The sequence below is a fragment of the Megalops cyprinoides genome, chromosome 9 (assembly GCF_013368585.1).
Source record: "Megalops cyprinoides isolate fMegCyp1 chromosome 9, fMegCyp1.pri, whole genome shotgun sequence".
In the NCBI taxonomy this organism is placed as follows: domain Eukaryota; kingdom Metazoa; phylum Chordata; class Actinopteri; order Elopiformes; family Megalopidae; genus Megalops; species Megalops cyprinoides.
Genome location: NC_050591.1, coordinates 29243875 through 29262093, shown reverse-complemented (window position 1 = coordinate 29262093; position 18219 = coordinate 29243875). Strand labels below are relative to the sequence as shown.

Genomic DNA, 18219 nt, shown 5'->3' with positions numbered 1-18219 from the left:
ACAGTTCGGGTACTTTCACGCAACCACCGCAATTGTTGGCTTGACAATTCATAAACGGGAAGCATTCCAGATAATTATGTATACTTGAGCAAAATAATCCATATTTAAATGAAGCTACATTTCCTCATAGGTCATATTTTTGAAATTCTGCACTTTGAGATTAACATAGTTATTAAGAGTTCCCATTTTGTACTCACGTCAGTTTTTCTCTCGTGCCCTGTGCCTTGAAAATTAGGAGTCAATAAGGTCCAAATATGGCCTGAACCAGAGTGTGCACTTGGGGTAGGGCCAGTGAGAGCAAAATTGCATACTGCTATACACAATGCAATAAAACCGAGTATGAAATTATCCGATATGTGTTCAAGTTATCGACCAGAATCAATCAATGATTGGATTTTTGACGTTGATTCATATGGCATCTCATCGCTTCTTGCCATTCGAGTGCCGCCACGATGACAATCTTTTAACCATTTGACACACAGCCAAGTTTTCTTGAATGCGCCGGGAACTAAAGTGAAAGCGCCAACGTCCTACACGGTAACAAATAGAGGCGGACAATTTCCTGTTGAGGGAACACACGTGTGTTGGCTCTTCTAGTCCACTGCTTTGAGTGGTGCTAGGTACACTGCATTTGCTGTATATTGCTAGTGTAACCAGTACATGCAGCGAAAATTATATCCACCTGTATAAAATAATGGCGAAAAAACGTACGAAAGAAGGATCGGCAGAGACCGACACATCAGCAAAGAAAACAAAAGTAACAGAAGTGGAGTTTAATGGGACAGTTTTCAAATCAATGTTAAAAGAGCCTACCAAAGCAATGAAAGGTGAGTGCCCCTGCAGATGACACAGGTCGCTTTAGTTAGCTGGCATACATGTTGTGTCAGAGTAGCTAGCAAGATAATGTGCTGCTACGCTGCTTTTTCACATTTGCTAAAATTGACATAATGACATGTGCACCAACTGCTGAGTGCTGTCTTTCAGTCTGATTGAGCTAGTCAAACTATCTAGCCATCTGTTGCATCTTCTTATGTTGACTATTTAGCTAACTAGCGTTAGTAGGTCCAAAGACAGATGAGGTAAGTTAGCTAGCAAGCTGTTTAGCTAGCTACATTGTGTTGCTTCCCGGCCACCTGTATGTCATGAATCCGTATTTGCTTTTCTGAAAATTTCTTTTTTGTTTAGGTTTGGAAACGTTCATATCGATAGCAAAGCAATTGCCATGCCCAGACCTGTACGATGTTGTCGAAGGATACATCAAAATATCCATGGAGTGTGCTGAAATATTTAAGCTGCTGGAGGGAGAAAAGCATTTAGAGAATGAAGTAAGTACTGCATTTATGCTATATTTAAGCAAGGAAAGCGTGTAGAAAATGTTGGGAGTAATGCACATCGAGATCTAGTTGTCCTAGTCGTTGTCCTAGTGTTACTGACAGTGAGCGTCAGAGTTGTTAATGTTCCCATTACATTACATTGTTGTCATTTAGCAGATGCTCTTATCCAGAGCGACTTGCATACAGGAGGTTACCATTGTGTCCATTTATACAGCTGGATGTTTACTGAAGCAATTGTGGGTTAAGTACCTTGCCCAAGGGTACAACAGCAGTGCCCTAGCAGGGAATCAAACTAGCAACCTTTCATTACAAGCCTTGTTCCTTACTGCTACACTGCACTGCTGTCCCATTAGCATCAGCCACCTTTATTATGTACAGTGGTATAAATGTCAACCCTGTTTGATTGCCTTTGTGTCCAGATGATGCTGGTGTTCCAGAGCCTGGAGATGATCCTGCTTCGCACAGCCACAGACCTGTCCCACTTCAGCATGGTGGGGTCCACTATTGTGAAGAAAACAGTCACCAGCTACATGAAACTCCTGCAGTCCTCCCTCCATTCAGAAAACCACAGGTACTGCACACCGGCAGGTGTCATGACCAAACTGAGGCCTGTATGTGTACAGGTCTGTGACGCTCCTTGAAGTGAAATGCTTGTGATCATCTGAAACCTTTTTTTTCTGCTTTGTGTAGATTTGTCCGCCAGTGTCTCAGCCTCTTGTCAGCCATGGTGTCTCAGGGCCCGGACACTGCAAGAGAAGTCTTCAGCCACTTCCAGTTCAGCAAGGGTCTGTCGGCATTGGCCAGGAGGAAGGACAAGATGGTAAGGCACTCTTCTGTATTTATCATTAGAACAAATAGATGTTTGAGGATAAATTTATGCAGATTTTGCCTGTTGACACAGATGTGTGGTGGACATGCATAGGATATTAAATTTTTATTCGTTTTAAGAAACTTTGGTTTGTTTTGCTCCATTTCCAGGGTAGACCTGATGTCCGCATGGCATATATCCAATTTGCACTTTCTTTTCTGATCTCTGGGGACCATGTCACCATAGGGCAAGTTCTTGAAATGAAAGGTACAGTAGTTTTGAATTTTTTATTAGAAAATACAGTTTTGTTTCATTCATGTATGTGACATGCACATCATTTCTTTTTCTGGGAGGATTTTGCATATGTGTGTCATGAAATCAGAATAACGTTTTTATCATTCATCAGATTTCCTGACAGACATCCTAAGCACTGGATTGAAGGAGGACAGGCTTTCTGTGGTCAATCTCATTTTATCAACGCTGCAGACAAAAGTACGTGTGCTACATTTGTCTCAATTTCCCTTCATATGCTTGTTGAAAACCATTAATGCTTCCCTTTGCTGATTCTGCTCTGATGTATTTCCTTTGCTGCAGGTTGTACAGAATAAGGCCATCAGTAAGACACAGAAAGTCCGATTTTTCAGTCCCGCTGTTTTAGCGCAAATTGCAGCTCTTTACAAGTGGAATGGAATTGTGGATGCGAGTTTGGACGACAGCAAGGTTTGCAGCTGGTTTTCTCCTCTCCCACGGAGTGCTTACATCTAATAGCATTGGTGTCTCTTTGGTGTTAGTCTAAATGAGTTTTTTCATCCCTCAGATGGCTGAGAATACAGACGAAGCTGGAAAGATAGTAGTAAGGGAACTTGCACATAACTTCCTGCTTGATTTGTGCTGTTCCCGGAAACATGGTATAAGTTTTTATGATCCCAGCTTTGGAACAGCTGGCAGGTAAGTCAGCTATACAGCACTTTTCCTCATATGTGTTTTCTTCATTATCTCTTCTTGCCATCATGATCTTTTTAAACGATATAAGTAATACTAACCACAACAACAACATTAATATTAATAGAATGCATTTATATAGTTCCCTTCAAAAAGCCTCAAAGCATTTTACAGTGAAGGGGTAACTGACACACCTGGGTGATGCACAGCGGTGACTTTGTATCAGAACGCTCATCCAACATCATTTTAAGTGGATAGGGATGGAGTTATGTAGCCAGTTTAAGTGTGAGATAAGTGGGTTAAGTGAGCAGATTGGGAAGTAGAAGAGTGTGACTGGGAATTTGCCCATGTGCCCAGGGCAGGGAATATAGTCCTGCTGCAGTTCCTGGTGGGGCTGAAGCAGGCCACAGAGGACGAGCTGGTGGCAGAGCTGGTGGTCGCCATTCTGAAGGTCAGCCCTGACATGCTGCCCAGATACTTCAAGGAGACGCAGTACTCCTTCACTCCACGGCTGAAGAGTGCCTGGCAGGACAACGTCAACCTGCTGAGGAAGGTAATGAATTTACTGCTGAAGTTTTGTTTTCCTCTATTCCTTTTTGCTCTCAAAGAGCTGAATCCATGTGAAGCTCTCCATTAAAAATACTGTGTGCATGCAGTTTTTCTACAGAGAGAAATTGTATTTACAACATCCATACTTTTTCTGAGGCCAGTGATGTCGACAGGTCTGTTGCTGTTGACGGTGAATCGTTATGAGAATAGTAATGATACTCTCCATGAATGTACAGATCTATGGAGCCCAGCCAGAGGTCTCAAAGGCTTTCCAGACCCGAGAGTTTGTCCCACTGCCTCGTTTGCTCTCCATGGTGATGGTAACGTCACTACCCCCTGTCTGCAACAAGGCCTTTTTCACACAGGGTCTCAATGTAAGTGAAGAGCATCAGCCTGAACCTGACCTGTGGTCAGTAATATTGCACCCTAGTAGTGCTTGTTGCCTCAGTTTTTCTCTGTTTTCTGCTGTGGTCTGTCATTTTTTCTCTCTCATTGCCTGCAATGTGTGTCATTCATGGTTTAGAGAGATGATCAGTTGAGTCATTTTGTATTTCCCTAGATGGCCAACACGGTGGTACAGCACACAACTCTCTCGCTGGTGTCCTTCATCTTGAAGAGAGCCCAGAAGAACATGGAGCACTGCTTGGATAAATCTGTGTGGCAAAGCTCTGAGATCTACTCTCCTGACATGATGGAGGACTTTGTGCAGCAGTACCGGGAAGCCCTGAGCAAGGTGATGAAAATCTCCCATGTTTAAGCCAATAGAAAGAGATCTTTGGTGCAGTGCAGTAAGTGCTGGAAGTCCCTCTGGATAAAAGTGTCTGCTAAGTAAATGTAATGTAATGCAGTAGAGGGTGTTCATAGAAAAAAAAGCACCTGATGAATGAACATTGTCAAGAATTAAAGGTTGGAGTTGTTTGACTTTTCTCTAGATCCTGCCAGACATGACCAGCATTGTGTCGAAGTGGCAGTCACTGACGAAGAAGGGAAAGGGGGAAGACAGCGCAGTCAAGCGGACGGAGGAGGGGAGCTCCCAAGGAAAATCATCCGAGCTTTCTGAACATGGTACAGTTGTGCTTCTATTTCATAATCCAGCCATAGCTTTCGTCCATTTTAATTGAATGCTTTTGATTTGTTAAAAAGCCCATGTGTTCTAATGATGGTTCCGCTTCCTGTCTGTGATAGGTTCCGATGACACAGAGACCATCCTTTTCAAGGCACTGATTCTCCAGGTCATGTGTCTGTATCAGAAGGTGGTCCCACATCTTGTCAGCCAGAGCACCTTTGACTTCAGCAAGCTTCTGAAAGGTACAATGGGTTTGTTACTGATAAGGCTCAATTCTATATGAAGCGTGCAATATGCAGAGATGTTACTGTGTACTTCAAATTTGTAAGCTGGTCTGGATAAGCATTGCTAAATGACTAAAGGACTGAATGCAAATGTTGAACCTCATTGTGCAAAACGCCTCTTTCTCAATCTCTGCAGGAATTGTGTCAGAGAAGGGAATTAAAGAGGAGGTTCCTCCTGTCCTCCAGTACCAAATACTGCAGCTGGCGTTGGACTTACCTGCCAGCAAATTCTCTTGGTTCAGAGTTCAGGTGAGTAATAACCGGGACTCTTACTCATCACTCCATATCGTTGTGGTTTTCACTTAGTTTGACAGAGCTACGATATGTGCTCCTGGGGGGCTTGTGTGTCCTGATCACTGTTGAATATTTTTGTATTCTCTGTTTGCTTTTAACTCCACATGTAGGACGTTGTGGATACAGAGGCAGCAGGTGGGGAGAAGTCAGTGTTCTACCTTCTGCTGAAGATGTTTGTGAGCAGCAATAGCAGTCACCTGAAGACCTCCACAAGGATGTTAGTCCTCAAAGTGAGTGGCTGTTCGCTGTCCTCCTACTGACTGTGGTTGTCAATTCATTATATTGATCATTTATCTTGCTGCTCTGTAGTTGAGGTCTGTTCATGTGATATTTGTCTATCTCTGCCATACCTGTCAGGTCCTGAGGGACAGTGGTGTGTTTGAGTACACCTGGCAGGAGCTGGAATTGTGGCTCAACCATCTAGCCAGGCTTCTGCCATCTCAACAGGAAGCAGTCATCCAGTTCCTGGAAAGGGTGAGCTGTCAGTTCGTTCTCTCAGTCTCATCGATGTCGTCTTTGTGTGCATGTGCGCATTCTCTCATATGTTATTCTCATGTGTGGTTCTCATGATCCACGTGTGGACACAGGTACTGGTCAGGCTGGTGTCCAGCCCCTACACGTACACAGATAAGGCAGCCAGTGTGGTCCAGGAGGCGGCCTACCTGCAGGCCAACCTGAGCGGGCAGGAGGGGGATGCTGCCAGCATCCCCATCTCACACATCGATGGTAAGGGACACCCAGAACATGCTGGGTTCACAGCAGTATCCTAATCTGTCAAAATGTGTTGACATCACAGGAGATATTAAGAGCTAATTGAAGGAGTTTCCTGGTGTTGTGTTTCAGATGTGCTAGACATGGTGGATGTGATCATGGAGGGCAGCGAGGGTGAGAGCGAGGAGCTGGGGCCGTCCCTCAGTGATGACCTCATCATCCAGACCTTCCCATTCAGTGCGGTGGTGCCTGCTGTGCTGGAGGCCAGGAATAAACTCCCAGCCTCCGTCAAAGAGGAGAAAGGTGAAAAAGAAACTCAGCTCAAACTCAACTAAACTTAACTCAAAGAGTGGCCTGGATGGGTGATGTAACATGTGCGTGAGATCTGCACATTTTTCTCATCAAGCGATTAATAGGAAACTGAATTGCGAAGACCCTGTTTATGACTCCATACTGATATTTTCTGCTTGATTACTCTTTGACTGAGGACCTGTCCGTCTTAATGACACAGAGATTTTTGAGGCCAACTCAAAGATGAGGACAATGTTTTTTACAAGTCTGACTTCCCCTGATGCAGCACTGAAGGTGTCATCTTGCCTGTCTGTCCCCAGGTGTAGTGTACGAGTACCTGGCTGCAGTCCTGTCTGATGTGCTTCACTCTCAGAGGGACCCGCTCCCTCTATGCCTCGCCCTGCAACAGTACGACAAAGAGCTGAGTTCCTGCGAGGACGCTGGCTCTCCACATCCCTCCACTGTGGAATTCCATCACTACTACTCCCACTGGCTTCCACAGCAGTCAAGAGAAGAACTGGTAGGGAAGCACTGATAACAGCTTCAATAGCTACACTGTTTTATATATAGTGTGAAAAAGTAATAAAACAGTGTTCCTGTTTCAAATTCTGGGATTACAGTGTGTCTTGAAATCATTTTTTTTCTGTTTAATATCAGTTTAAGTCATCTGAGTCGTCCTCTGATGGTACAAAGCCTGCAGTTTCCTTCACTGCTGTGGTGAAGGCAGCATACAGACAAGGCACTGAGCGTTTGCTTCAAGACGACTTCAAGAAGAGTGTTGAGGAAGGTCTAGCTGCACTGGACTTATCGGAGTTCCCAGTGGTGGTCAAGCAAGTCCTTCTTTACATCAAAACCTCTGTTGACAATTTCAGCACCGTACGTATATTTTAACTGAGCACATTTTAGCATTGCTGCGCTGATCTGTTTTATGGGGTTTTCACAGGGGAGATGGTTAACATTATTAACAGCATCTTATGTGGATCTTGTGTGTTTTGAATCTTCTCCTCAGTTTTCCAAAGAGAGTGGTGTGGCAGTGCTCAGTGCCCTCATGGAAGTGCTCCAAGCTTTAGTGAGCAAACTTCAGAGTACAGAGCAGCCAGTCGAACCCATGGCCACAGACTCCCAGGAGGGCTCAGACCTCTTCCTGGATGTTAACGCAGCACCTGGGGGAGAGGCCAACAAAGACCAGGTATGCGTCTGCAGTATCGGTCAATAATTATAAAAATCCCAGTTTTGATGGATATTAATTTTTTTGTAATTCCTAGCATTCCAGAACGTTACACTCAATGCTGGAAAAGTGTTAGTTTGATAACATTTTATGTAATTTGCTATATTTGTTTTATTTTTCTCAAGAAAATGCAGCAAGTTATGAGAATAAATCACTGAGCCTGATCTCAGGATGTGTTTGTGTTTACCTGTCTCTGCTTTAGGTCCTGCTTGCAGTACTCGGCTCCATCTTTAAGCACCCCACACTGGAGCAGTGGTTCCTGGCGCGAGAGCTGGGCACGTTTCCTCCTCACTCTCTGAACCCCGTCAGACTGAAGCATCTGTGCTCACAGCTCGGTGACGACACCCTGACCCTGCTGCAGTGTAGCGCCCCGCTCCTCAGAGACCTGGGCAGCCTGCATCTCCTCGCCAGCTACCTGGCGGCCATCGAGAAGGGGGTGCTGAGGGAACTGGGGGAGGCGAGCAAGGGGAGAGTCCCGAAGGCTGAGTCCCTCCCGGTGAGAGGGCTGCTGGCTCTGCATGAGTTCATGGACAAGGCCGGCCTGGAGGCGGCGATCTCCGCCATGCTGCTGCTCCCCCAGGAGAGCCTGACCACGGCTCAAGGTGAGGACGCCCCCACGGAGCTCAGCACCTACGGCCGCTCCGTCCTCCAGGTGCTGACGGAGAGCAGCGGCCAGCCCTCGCGGGACCGGGCCCTGCTCCTGTCCCAGGCTCACCTCCGCGGCCTGGCCACCCTCCTTATGTCCTGCTCCAGCGCCCCGCTGGAGGACTTCCTGCTCCAGGCCCTGCGGGGCGAGCCGGCCGGCGCCAGGCTGCTCCAGACCGAGGTGCTGCTGCACTGCCTTCAGAGGCCCCGCCCCTCCAGCCAGGCCATTGGCTGCCTGATGCTGCAGAACTGCTCCACCCATCGGCTGCAGTTTGAGCTCTGGTCCCTGGAGCCCTCCAACCTGGAGCGGGTCTCAGAGGACCTGGAGGCTTACCTCCCCCTACTGGACACCTACCTGAAAACAGCAAGCAGAGACGACCACGCCAGGCCACCAGAGGGTTAGCAGTACTTCTCATTCCAGTCTTAGTGCAGTTCAGGCAGTTCCAGCAATCATGTGGATTAAGTTTCCTTGCAGTGCAGTTTCTCACTCCCCCTATTCTCTGTTGCTGTGTAGTGCAAACGGCAGTGCTGAAGGTGCTGAAGCAGGCCTTGCTGAGCAGGCTGAGCAGCTCTGTCCTGCAGGGGGCAGCAGAGGACTCTCTTCCTCAGCAGGTGGATGCCCTGTCCAGTCTGATCGCTCTGGCAGCGAGGGCAAAAGATGTCACGGAGCTCACAGACCGCCTACCTGCACTCCTGCAAAAAGTGGATGGCTTTGAAAGGTGGGCTGTCAGCTCTTCCTGCATAAGCTGCATGTTTTCCAAGGCTCTGTTTTATTTTGAAGAAATGGCAACAAGAACTTTATCATGTTATATCTATTGCACACATTCAAAGGAGTTAAGGCTTTATTTGATTTACCTCCCCTGTTCTCTATATCAGTCACAGTTATAGCCTTTTATAGGATGCAAAGCCATGACAGTTGAATGCAACAGGAGTACTGCTGCATGATAATACAGTTCTGTATTGCAGATCATCAGAGCACTGGTGTACTGTTTGACCTGAGTGCCATAGCATGTTAGCAGGAAAGCTGTGCATTTTGCAGGTGGCAGCTGGTGGACTCCATCAGTGACAAGCTTGCTGACTCTCCTGAAGAGCTGGCCGCATGGAGGAAGTCTCTGCTCAATGCTGCCCTCCGCTGGCTGATCACTGCCTACAGCAGCTGCAAGGAGCAGGAGCAAGCAGCACAACAGAAAGAGGAGAGCATGTTGCAGAGGTTGCGAGGACTGCTGGTGCGCTGTTATTTTCCTTCCCCGACCCCAGAGCGTTGTGTGGCACTTGGCTGTTGTTTATATAGACTCCAGTTTGTCTCTTTTATTGATTAGTCTCTGTAAATGAAGGACTGCATCACAGACCACATGTGCTTACCATGTACAGCTTTCTAAGATTTTTTCAGTCTTGGAGAACTTTAAAAGCCTTATGACATGGCTCCATATGGCAGAGGTTGTCTTTTACACTTACTACACTTTTTGTTGTCCTTGCATTGCTACAGAAAGTCACACGTGTTGTAAATATTCTTCATGCAGACTTCTCCAGAGCTTGTTGCCACACCAGACTGGAACAGTTTTGTGAAGACTGGGCTGAAGTGAGTGGACTTATTTAATTTACTAAATTTTTAAAATACTTTTTAACATTTGCTGTCATTGAGAGCTGTTGTTTTAAACAGCATTTGCAAGTCTGCAGAGACTGTCATGAAAATCTGACTTGATAAAGAATGCCCTGGTTTGCAAGATATGGCTAGTGAGATTCTGCTTTTAACGCAGTTAAACATGAGTACCTCTGCTCAGGTATCGCTACGGAGACAAGGCCTTCCTGGAGACCCTGAACAGCCTGCTGGAGTTGATGTACAGCGGGGCTGATGCCCCCAAAGACCTGCTGCCCTTGTCTATGATTCACATGATGACCACCAGTCACTCGCTGTTCCTACCCTCCATGCTGACTATGCAGGAGGAGCACGGAGAAGGGCCTCAATCAAAGGGTAAGGAGAGAAGGCCCTGTCATTGGCCTGATAGTCCCTGAGCATGTAGCTATGGAGAATATTATAATGTGGCAAAAAAAAGTCTCAGAGTCATTCTGTTCATAGGCAGCCTTAAGCGAACATACTTGTGTAATTTGCATGTTTATCTTATTACTTTAAATAACTGCCAGTCTTTTTCTTTAAAAATTCCCATTATCCGTGTGGCATCCATTCAAGGCAGGGATTTCAAGCATTATAACATTTTAACAATGAATAAAGTTTCATGTCTGGCTGTTCAGCCCCCCCCCCCCTCCCCCACCTGTTTAAACTTTCTTCCCTTTTGAATTACAGAAGCCCTGGTGTCTCTCCTGCTTAACCTGGTGAAGAAATGCCCCACCGTCTGTAACAGTAACCACTTTGTGGTTCTTCTGGGTGCTTATGGAGCTACCATGAGTACAACAGGTAATGAACTTGGAAAGGAAATGTATCTGGAATAGAGGTGAATGACCTATAGCATGAGAAAAGGCATGAAGTCATTTAATCTTCAAGCAGCGGGAGTGTAAACAAACTTTCTTTTTTGAGCAGATCAGAAACTGCTGCTGCTCCTGCATGAGTATGAAAGAAACAACATCAGCTTGGCAGAGTTTCAGTAAGTCCACCCTTCTTCCTTACTATTTGGAGTTGATTCATATAATGTTTGTACATGCATGTAGGTGTGTATACATGTTTATGTGTTTGCAGGTTGATTCCCATGGCTGTGTGTGTGCGCGTGTGCTTGTGCGCATTTGCGTGTGCGCGTGTGTGTGTGCGCGTGCGCGTGTGTGTGCGTGTGTGTGTGTGTGTGTGTGTGTGTGTGTGTGTGTGTGTGTGTGAACGCGTGTATCTGTCAGTCTGTCTCAGTGTGTCTTTGACACTGCCTGTTCATTAATCTTCTTGGTGTGAACTCCCAGGTCTCTGCTGTGGGGCCCAGCTGCAGTGGAGCACCACAAGGCCTGTAAAAGCCTGGGGAAATCCTTATGGCAGCAGCCCAGCTCTGAGGACCTGCTAGCCCTGCTGAATGCAGACAGAATGCTGAACACCGTGCTACACTTCCCCCAGCAGCGCCGCATTATCCCTCAGGTAAATCTGCGCTCCCATTCATCCTGGTACAGTGATGTGTACCCTTTCCTCCTCTTCAGACCCCATGTACTGCAATCTGCCAGTTTTTACATATGAGCGTGCAAGACGTGACTTCAGAGGCCTTCTCCCCCTCTCTCCACTAGGAGGCGAAAGAGCTGCTGTACAGAGAGGAGGGGGGTGTTGAGCTGGGGACTCTGTACGACCCATGCTTCCTCCTGCCCCTCTTCAGTGCCCTGCTGAGGCCAGGTAATATTCAGGAACTCTGCATTCATATAAACAGGAGCAAAACCTCTGCTGGACCCAACAGCACGCCTTCAAACTGCCAACTCATCATTGTGAATATGAGTCATTTTTAATATTGCTTAATAATAATAATATTATTAATCTCATGCTTCAACTTGTGTAAATGTCACTGAATTATGTACGCCTGTTGAATTATGCATGCCTATTGAATATGAGCCATTTTTCTCCACTGTTCCAGAGTCTGTGGTCGACTGCTACAAGTTTGTGTCTAGCCATGCCCTCGGGGTCACGGTGGTGGCCCTGAGCAGCTATGACCCCAAGGTCCGAGCTGCAGCCTACCAAGTGCTGGGGTCTTTCTACCATCACCTGGAGGGAGCGCGCTTCAGAGAGAAGAGACAGGTATGACCTTTGGATGGCATAAGCAAAACCCTGGCTTAAGGATTCTCAGCTGCAGTTACCAAAAGTCATGGTGGTTGGGGTGTTGTATACAAACTAGGGGTCGACCGATTATAGATAGATAATCGGGGCCGATATTTGCAAATTTTTGATTATCGGTCATTGGTATATTTTTATCTAAATTCCCGATTAAAAAAAAAAAAACTTTTTTAAAGCAGTGCGTGTACTATCCCGACGCATCTCCTCTGTCAGAAAAAAAATGCTATTGGTATGGCTAACATTCCACAAAATTCCCTCATTGGCCGAGACAGACAACGTTATCTGACCTTGAAAATCAAACATTTTCTCAGACCTTCTGCTGGAAACAAGGATGGAAGGTAAGTATCCAGTAAAAGGGTCGTTGTGCTCAAACCATTCCGTTAACCAAATTGCACTAGGCTAATTGGACCTTTTTGAATCAGTAGAAGTAGTCTACGCTTAAGCTAAAAAAACAAGCTTGGATTATAAAAGAAATACGGACTTGTAATAAGGACTAATTGGTGCACTTATGCTGTAAGTTGCAACAGTTTGACACTGCACGCTTAACAAATAGTAACGTATATTTATTCTTTCTAATGAAACATTCAAAGAAATTTACCCTAATGCACAGCCCTTCTGAATTACAGTCGTCATTTAAGCAACCGTTCATGAAATTAAACTTCAGCTCACTTGCAGTTGCACTATATGTCGGAACGTCGCGGTAAAGCTGAAAATACCCGTTTGCCGCTTTGATGTTTCTTTATTTGGTCTCATCATCATAATGGAAATCAAGTTATTAAAATAAAAATTTGCAGCATACAGCTAACTTTATCACAGTCCTTCCACACAGAAGGCCTACCCTACTTTTGTATGAGCTGTCCATTTTTCACATAAATGACTTATGAGCAAATGGGATCCTAGAATCTCCCCGCAGCTTCAGAAAAAAGCGTGGGTGCACAGGCTAGGTTTAAGGTTTGATATTTCATACTTAATGATGAAAATGCAGCCTAAACGATGTATCAATTTGCTTTATTTCTTACGCAGTGATTGCCATCATTTGTCTGATAATTGAATGCTTTTGAAATAGCGATAGGCATCTGTTGTGTAGCCAAAGTAAGATAACCATAGAGAAATTTACCCACAACATCAGGATTAGCTCCCTTTTAGTAGGCCCTGTCTCTCTCTCATACACCGTCTCATTCGAAGGTGCACACCCTCGCACACACGCGGCAGCTCAAATGTGACCCTCACAGATAATCTGTAATGCCAAATGTTGTCATTTTAGTTATTGCAATTTTTAGTCTATTTTTATCTTTGAGAAAGAGTTTTCATTTGATCTTTTTGCTCTTTATTTAACTTTATGCCTGAAAACATATGACTAAGTAAAGAGGGTTTGTAATTAAGTCCATGTTGTCAGAGCCTATTTCTTTGCACACCGACAAAAAAAAAAACATGTTAAAAGCATTCAAATATCGGCCTGAAATATCAGTTATCATCCTCTTTTTGTCACAGATAATCATTATTGTATCGGCCTTGAAAAAAACATATTAGTTGACCCCTAATAGAAATATTTGATATATGTGACCTGTCCTGCATCAGTGCTAAAAGTACAGATTCTCCTCTGTACATTTCCACCTATGAGTACTAGTTTTTAGGAATACACAGCAATGCCAGTCATTGAGCTAATCCTGGATGCTATCATTTTACAGCTGCTGTATCTGATGGATACTGTGAAGAATGGTATTCGACAACAGAATCTCAGGCTCCCCTTCCTGCTGGTTACGTACATCGCCAAAGTGGCTCAGCAAATGCTTAGACCTGGTTAGTTAATGTTGAACAATTGCCTGCTTTGTTTAAATTGAGTTTTTGAAATATTACAGTCAACAGGGTGATATTTTTAATCACATTTTCCATATATTTTGCCATTTTCTTTCTTATATTCAGAGGAGCACATGTATATGATTGTCAACAAGTTCCTTTTGGCCCATCAGTATCTGGACCTGAAAAAAGTCCCTGAATTCTTCAAACTCTTCTACAGCTTTGATTTGGAGGTAACATTCCTTAATTTCATTACTCAAGAGACCTTATACCTTATTCTCCCCTTTGATATCCCTCCCTGTTTTTTCCTAGAATGAAATTGTAAAAAAGCTGTATGCACAGTTGATTTGTTTCCTGCAGCCTGAGACATCACTCCACTTAAGCTAGTTTATCTTATGAAGCATCTTCGATGGCTGTCACTAGCACTGCGACGTAATATATGTGACAAAGACAAGAATCCTCCCAGTTTCTGGTTTTGCGTCATTCCGTTTCTCTGATCTGATGAGGGAAATGGAGGTTAGCGCTGAGCCTGCAGTGAAAATCATGTGGTTGCATTTTCCACACGCCTTACGCAACAGAGCTGGTTTGTCCCCCCAGCACAAATTGGAGCGAGAGTGGATTCTGGATGTGCTGAAGGAGGGGCTGGCGGACAGGCACTGCTACGAGCTGTGCGATCGGCAGGGCATATTCCAGATACTGCTGAGTTTCTATGGCAGTCCGCTGTGTGATGAGTCCACCCAGGTACGCATCCTCCTCTCTTTCGGGAATGAGCCCTTACCCTGTCCTGTGTGAATTCACCTAGCCAGGATAATATAATCACCCAGAGAAAGCTCTGAAGGGTGTGCTTAAAAGACAATAAGACTGACAGATGGATTAAAGTGGGGATGATCGCTGTACAGCAACAATTCTGCAGGTGTAGACATTTCAGGGAAACACCCTGTGGAAACAGTTGAAATTGCACCTTGAGGGGGCTTTCAATGCCTTTAAACCCACCACTTCCTGGGACACCTTGTTCCCAAGCTGTGCAAACTGGTTCCTACAAAACATGTTTGCGTGTGACTTTCCTTTCTAATTGGAGTTAAGTCCTTCTTTCTGTGGGAGCAGTTTGATGCGCAGATGTCCCACCTACTGCACTGATGAGCGAAGCTGAACTCCATTCAGTCGGTGAAGTGACAGAGGAGGCGTTAAACAGAGTACCTCCCCACTGTCATAATCCCACTTCCTGTATGCGCTCAGCACTTTGCTATAGACATCTAATAACTGCTTTCCTTCCAGGATCTCTTACATAATGTGTTTATGCCATAGGCTCACATCATGGAAGTATTACGCCAGGCAGCCCGTGTAACAAAAGCTGCTTATGAGCTCATTAAGGTTCACGGCCTTCTAACCTGGATACTACAGGTGGTGGAGAGGAGGTAAGCATGCCAGTTGGGTTCCGTTCACGTTGGTTTTTACAACCATGAGTGGTGCTGTTCGTGGACAGGCTGTGAAATCCGGCTTTGTTTCGTGGAATGTTCTCGGGTGCAAGTGCAAGTGAACATTCCACAAGACAACATTTGTACGCACACTCTTCGCTACTGACTTCCATCCAAGGGCTTTTCAAACAAAGTAAAGAATAAGAGGTGTGTGTGGGAGGTAAACAAAAGGAGAGAAAGCTTTCTTGAAGCTCAAGGTTAAGATCATTTAATGAAGTTCTTTAGAAATGGTGTGTCTGGGGGGAGGTGAAACATACAGCGGAATCAGAGATGTGGTCGTTTTAGTTTCCTCTGGTTTGCTATGTCAGATGCCTCGAGAACCGGGTTCTGTGTGGCGTGATCAACCTGGTCCACGCACTCTGGTTCACGAACCTGGGGCAGAAGGAGAGCGGAGAGGCAGCGAGCACCCCCGCAGCTGAAGGCCAGGCCCAGGGTTCGACTAAGTGCCTCCCACTGCCACTCATCAACGAGTTCCTGTGTGTGCTGTCAGCATTCGTCAGGCACCTGCAGTAAGGCCCACTCAGAGACGATCCACACTTGATGGGCTATCCATGCTCCACAATTCTGCCTGGGCTTTTACTGGGCTGGGGCTATAGATAAAGTTGCTGTGTATTTGCAAAAGTGTTTTTCTGTTGTTTATGGTGGGCATAAAAACCACATTGCCTCCAAATAGAATAAGACCGTGTGTTTAGATTAAACTAATCCAGTTAAATTGACGAAGTGTACTAGTCGTTTTCGCATAGGTCGGCATTTATCATGGCTTATACGCACATGGAAATTTAGCAAGGTGGGAGATAATACTTATCCTGACACAAAAGCCTCTGGCAATTGTTACGTTCTATCCATATAATTAGTCTTATTAGGACAAGTTGGATGGGATATTTTTAGGTTTTGATAAATTCGGTAAGTTTCTGTTTCGTGTGTGCTGTTAGTCAGAGGGTTATAGAGTGAAACTGTGGTGTTTGTGCTGCTCGTTGTGCCGGCTGCTGAGTGTTGTGTCCTGTCCTTTACGTAGGGCGGGAGTGAAGGCCCCCGAGTTTGCCCTGTTCCTGCAGACGCTCAGCTCGGTTCTGAAGCACCACGGGACAGCGCTAGCCATGCACGGCCAGCTGGGTCGCATCGCCGTGCGAGAGCAGACTCTGTCCAGCGCCGAGACGCTGGCACTGCTGCAGCGCTGGAGCCTGCTCTCCCATGATGCTCCGCTGCTGGCGGCACTGCAGAGCGTGGCAGAGAAGCACAGAGTCAAGGAGCTGTTTTGTGAGTTCTGGCTACATAGTCTGTCGGTTTCAAACGCACCTTAGATGCATATAGAACCAGTCTGATCACTCACACTGCATGAAAGTGTTAAACCTGACCTTGTAACTTCATGGTTAAATCATTTGTGTGTCTAAAACATTTCAACTTTCTTGATATTTGAGAAATAAAGACATACTTTAATATTTTGATATGTAGTTTCTTACCTTTAAATAGTTGGAAAATGTTCTTTCATTTTGCAAATTCCCCTTACTGTTTTGAATTTTTCATATGCTAGAGGCCTTAAGCCTGTTGCAATACAGCCCTCAGCAGCAGGAGTGTACAATGTGAGAAATGCTCTCCTGTCTGTTGCAGGGGGCGTGAAGGAAAAAGGCAAGGGGAGAAGCTGGGCCCGCCGCACACGTGCAGAGGGGCAGCCTGACGATCTGGAGGGGGAGGAAGAGCGGCAGGCGCAGGCCACACTAGCGGAGAGCAAATCACACCTCAGGAACATCCTCACACACTGGGAACCCCCCCTCCCTCCTTCCTGCCACGCCCCCGTCTCTCAGGGTGACCCCCAGGACAGCAGCGCACTCGTTGCCACCACCGCCCACCTGCTGGTCAAATGGACACTGAGCTCCCTGGTGGCAGCGCCTCACGATGCCCCAGGCACGCTGTCTTTCCTGCGGTGGGTCCAGACGAACGTTCTCCCGCACAGAGACGCGGTGGACGCTCTGCTCGCCGACGCTGCTGCGAAGCAGGACTTCCTGAGGCTGTACCACCGGGTGTGCGAGTCCGGGAGCGCAGCTGGGGCTGAGACACTTGAGCTGTTCACCACCGTCATGCTGCACCTGCTGGAGGCTCAGGACAGCTCCAGAGGAGGGCTGCACCAGGCCGTGCTCACAGCCTGCCTGGCTGCACCTCAGGAGGAGAGCTCCAGGAGAGGTGAGGCTGATCTTCTACCTCTTACCTGCCTGCCATATTAAGAAGAGTCTAGAGGATACGTGTGTAGAAAGGTGTGTTGTAACAGAAAGGCTTGTAGTGACTCTTAGTGACTCAGTTTTTTTGAAACTTGGTTTGAAACTTGGTTCTGAAAAATCCAGTTCCCTCACCACCATGCTGAATTCTGCTTGTGTCCCTCAGGAGCCGGACTGCAGCTGCTGTCTTTGTACATCCACGAACTGTGGAGTGGAGCAGCGTCACCGGAACTCTTCCTGGCCCACATCAGGCTGGTCACAGGGGCCCAGGGGAAGGGACAGAAGAAGACCAAGCGCAGTGTGACACAGGCAGCGGTGACGGACGTCTGCAGAGACATTTCCTCAGCTGTAGAGGCCGTGTCATCGTGATGTGTCATAAACGTCTTCTCAAGCGTTCTCGGAATTCGACAGCTTCCGGAAAGAACAAAAGACTTTAATATTAAATTTTTGTGTATTTGTATTGATGCAATTTTTAATCATGTAAAGCTCTGCCACTAAAGCAAGAAAATGCTACAAAATACAGACAATTTTCATGTACAAATGTGTACACTTTTTATTTATTTCTCTACTTATTTTCTACAAATTTCCTTCATGACGAACGTGTCAGTAAGATGTCTTGGTTTTTCTGTGATGGCTCAAGTTCAGGCTAACTTTAATGTAAGTCAAGCTGTGTAAAAGTATTGCTTTGTGTTATCTGCCTGCCTTTTTTTTTACACAACTAACTTTACAGGTTGGCAGTGTTGCCAATGGTTACAGTGTTACCCATATAATCATTATTATTCATCACCCTGTATAGGTTTGCAGTGCAGTGGTTGAAAGACCCAGGCCTAGGTATTT

The 18219-nt window shown here is 45.9% G+C and overlaps 1 protein-coding gene across 1 annotated transcript; it reads left to right on the top strand.

Moving 5' to 3' along the window:
* The first annotated feature begins 592 nt into the window (after positions 1-592).
* Positions 593-17867, top strand: urb1 (URB1 ribosome biogenesis homolog). The gene is made up of 39 exons (XM_036537535.1): positions 593-827; positions 1186-1325; positions 1754-1905; positions 2025-2154; positions 2313-2409; positions 2549-2634; positions 2737-2862; positions 2960-3090; positions 3442-3637; positions 3870-4007; positions 4193-4366; positions 4566-4698; positions 4819-4941; positions 5120-5232; positions 5388-5507; positions 5635-5751; positions 5865-6003; positions 6121-6291; positions 6600-6799; positions 6937-7155; positions 7289-7468; positions 7710-8550; positions 8667-8871; positions 9192-9378; positions 9673-9731; positions 9934-10124; positions 10455-10565; positions 10689-10752; positions 11054-11222; positions 11366-11468; positions 11704-11864; positions 13589-13700; positions 13824-13930; positions 14295-14438; positions 15003-15112; positions 15481-15681; positions 16188-16429; positions 16781-17350; positions 17549-17867. Exons 1-39 carry the CDS (start codon positions 695-697, stop codon positions 17749-17751), a joined length of 6798 nt encoding a protein of 2265 aa, XP_036393428.1. The 5' UTR covers positions 593-694; the 3' UTR covers positions 17752-17867.
* Positions 17868-18219: the final 352 nt, after the last annotated feature.

Coding starts and splice junctions, on each gene's coding strand:
- urb1 (XM_036537535.1), top strand. CDS start 695: ATGGCGAAAAAACGTACGAAAGAAGGATCGGCAGAGACCGACACATCA. Junction 1,906..2,024: donor CTCCATTCAGAAAACCACAG/GTACTGCACACC, acceptor TGCTTTGTGTAG/ATTTGTCCGCCAGTGTCTCA. Junction 10,125..10,454: donor AGAAGGGCCTCAATCAAAGG/GTAAGGAGAGAA, acceptor TTTGAATTACAG/AAGCCCTGGTGTCTCTCCTG.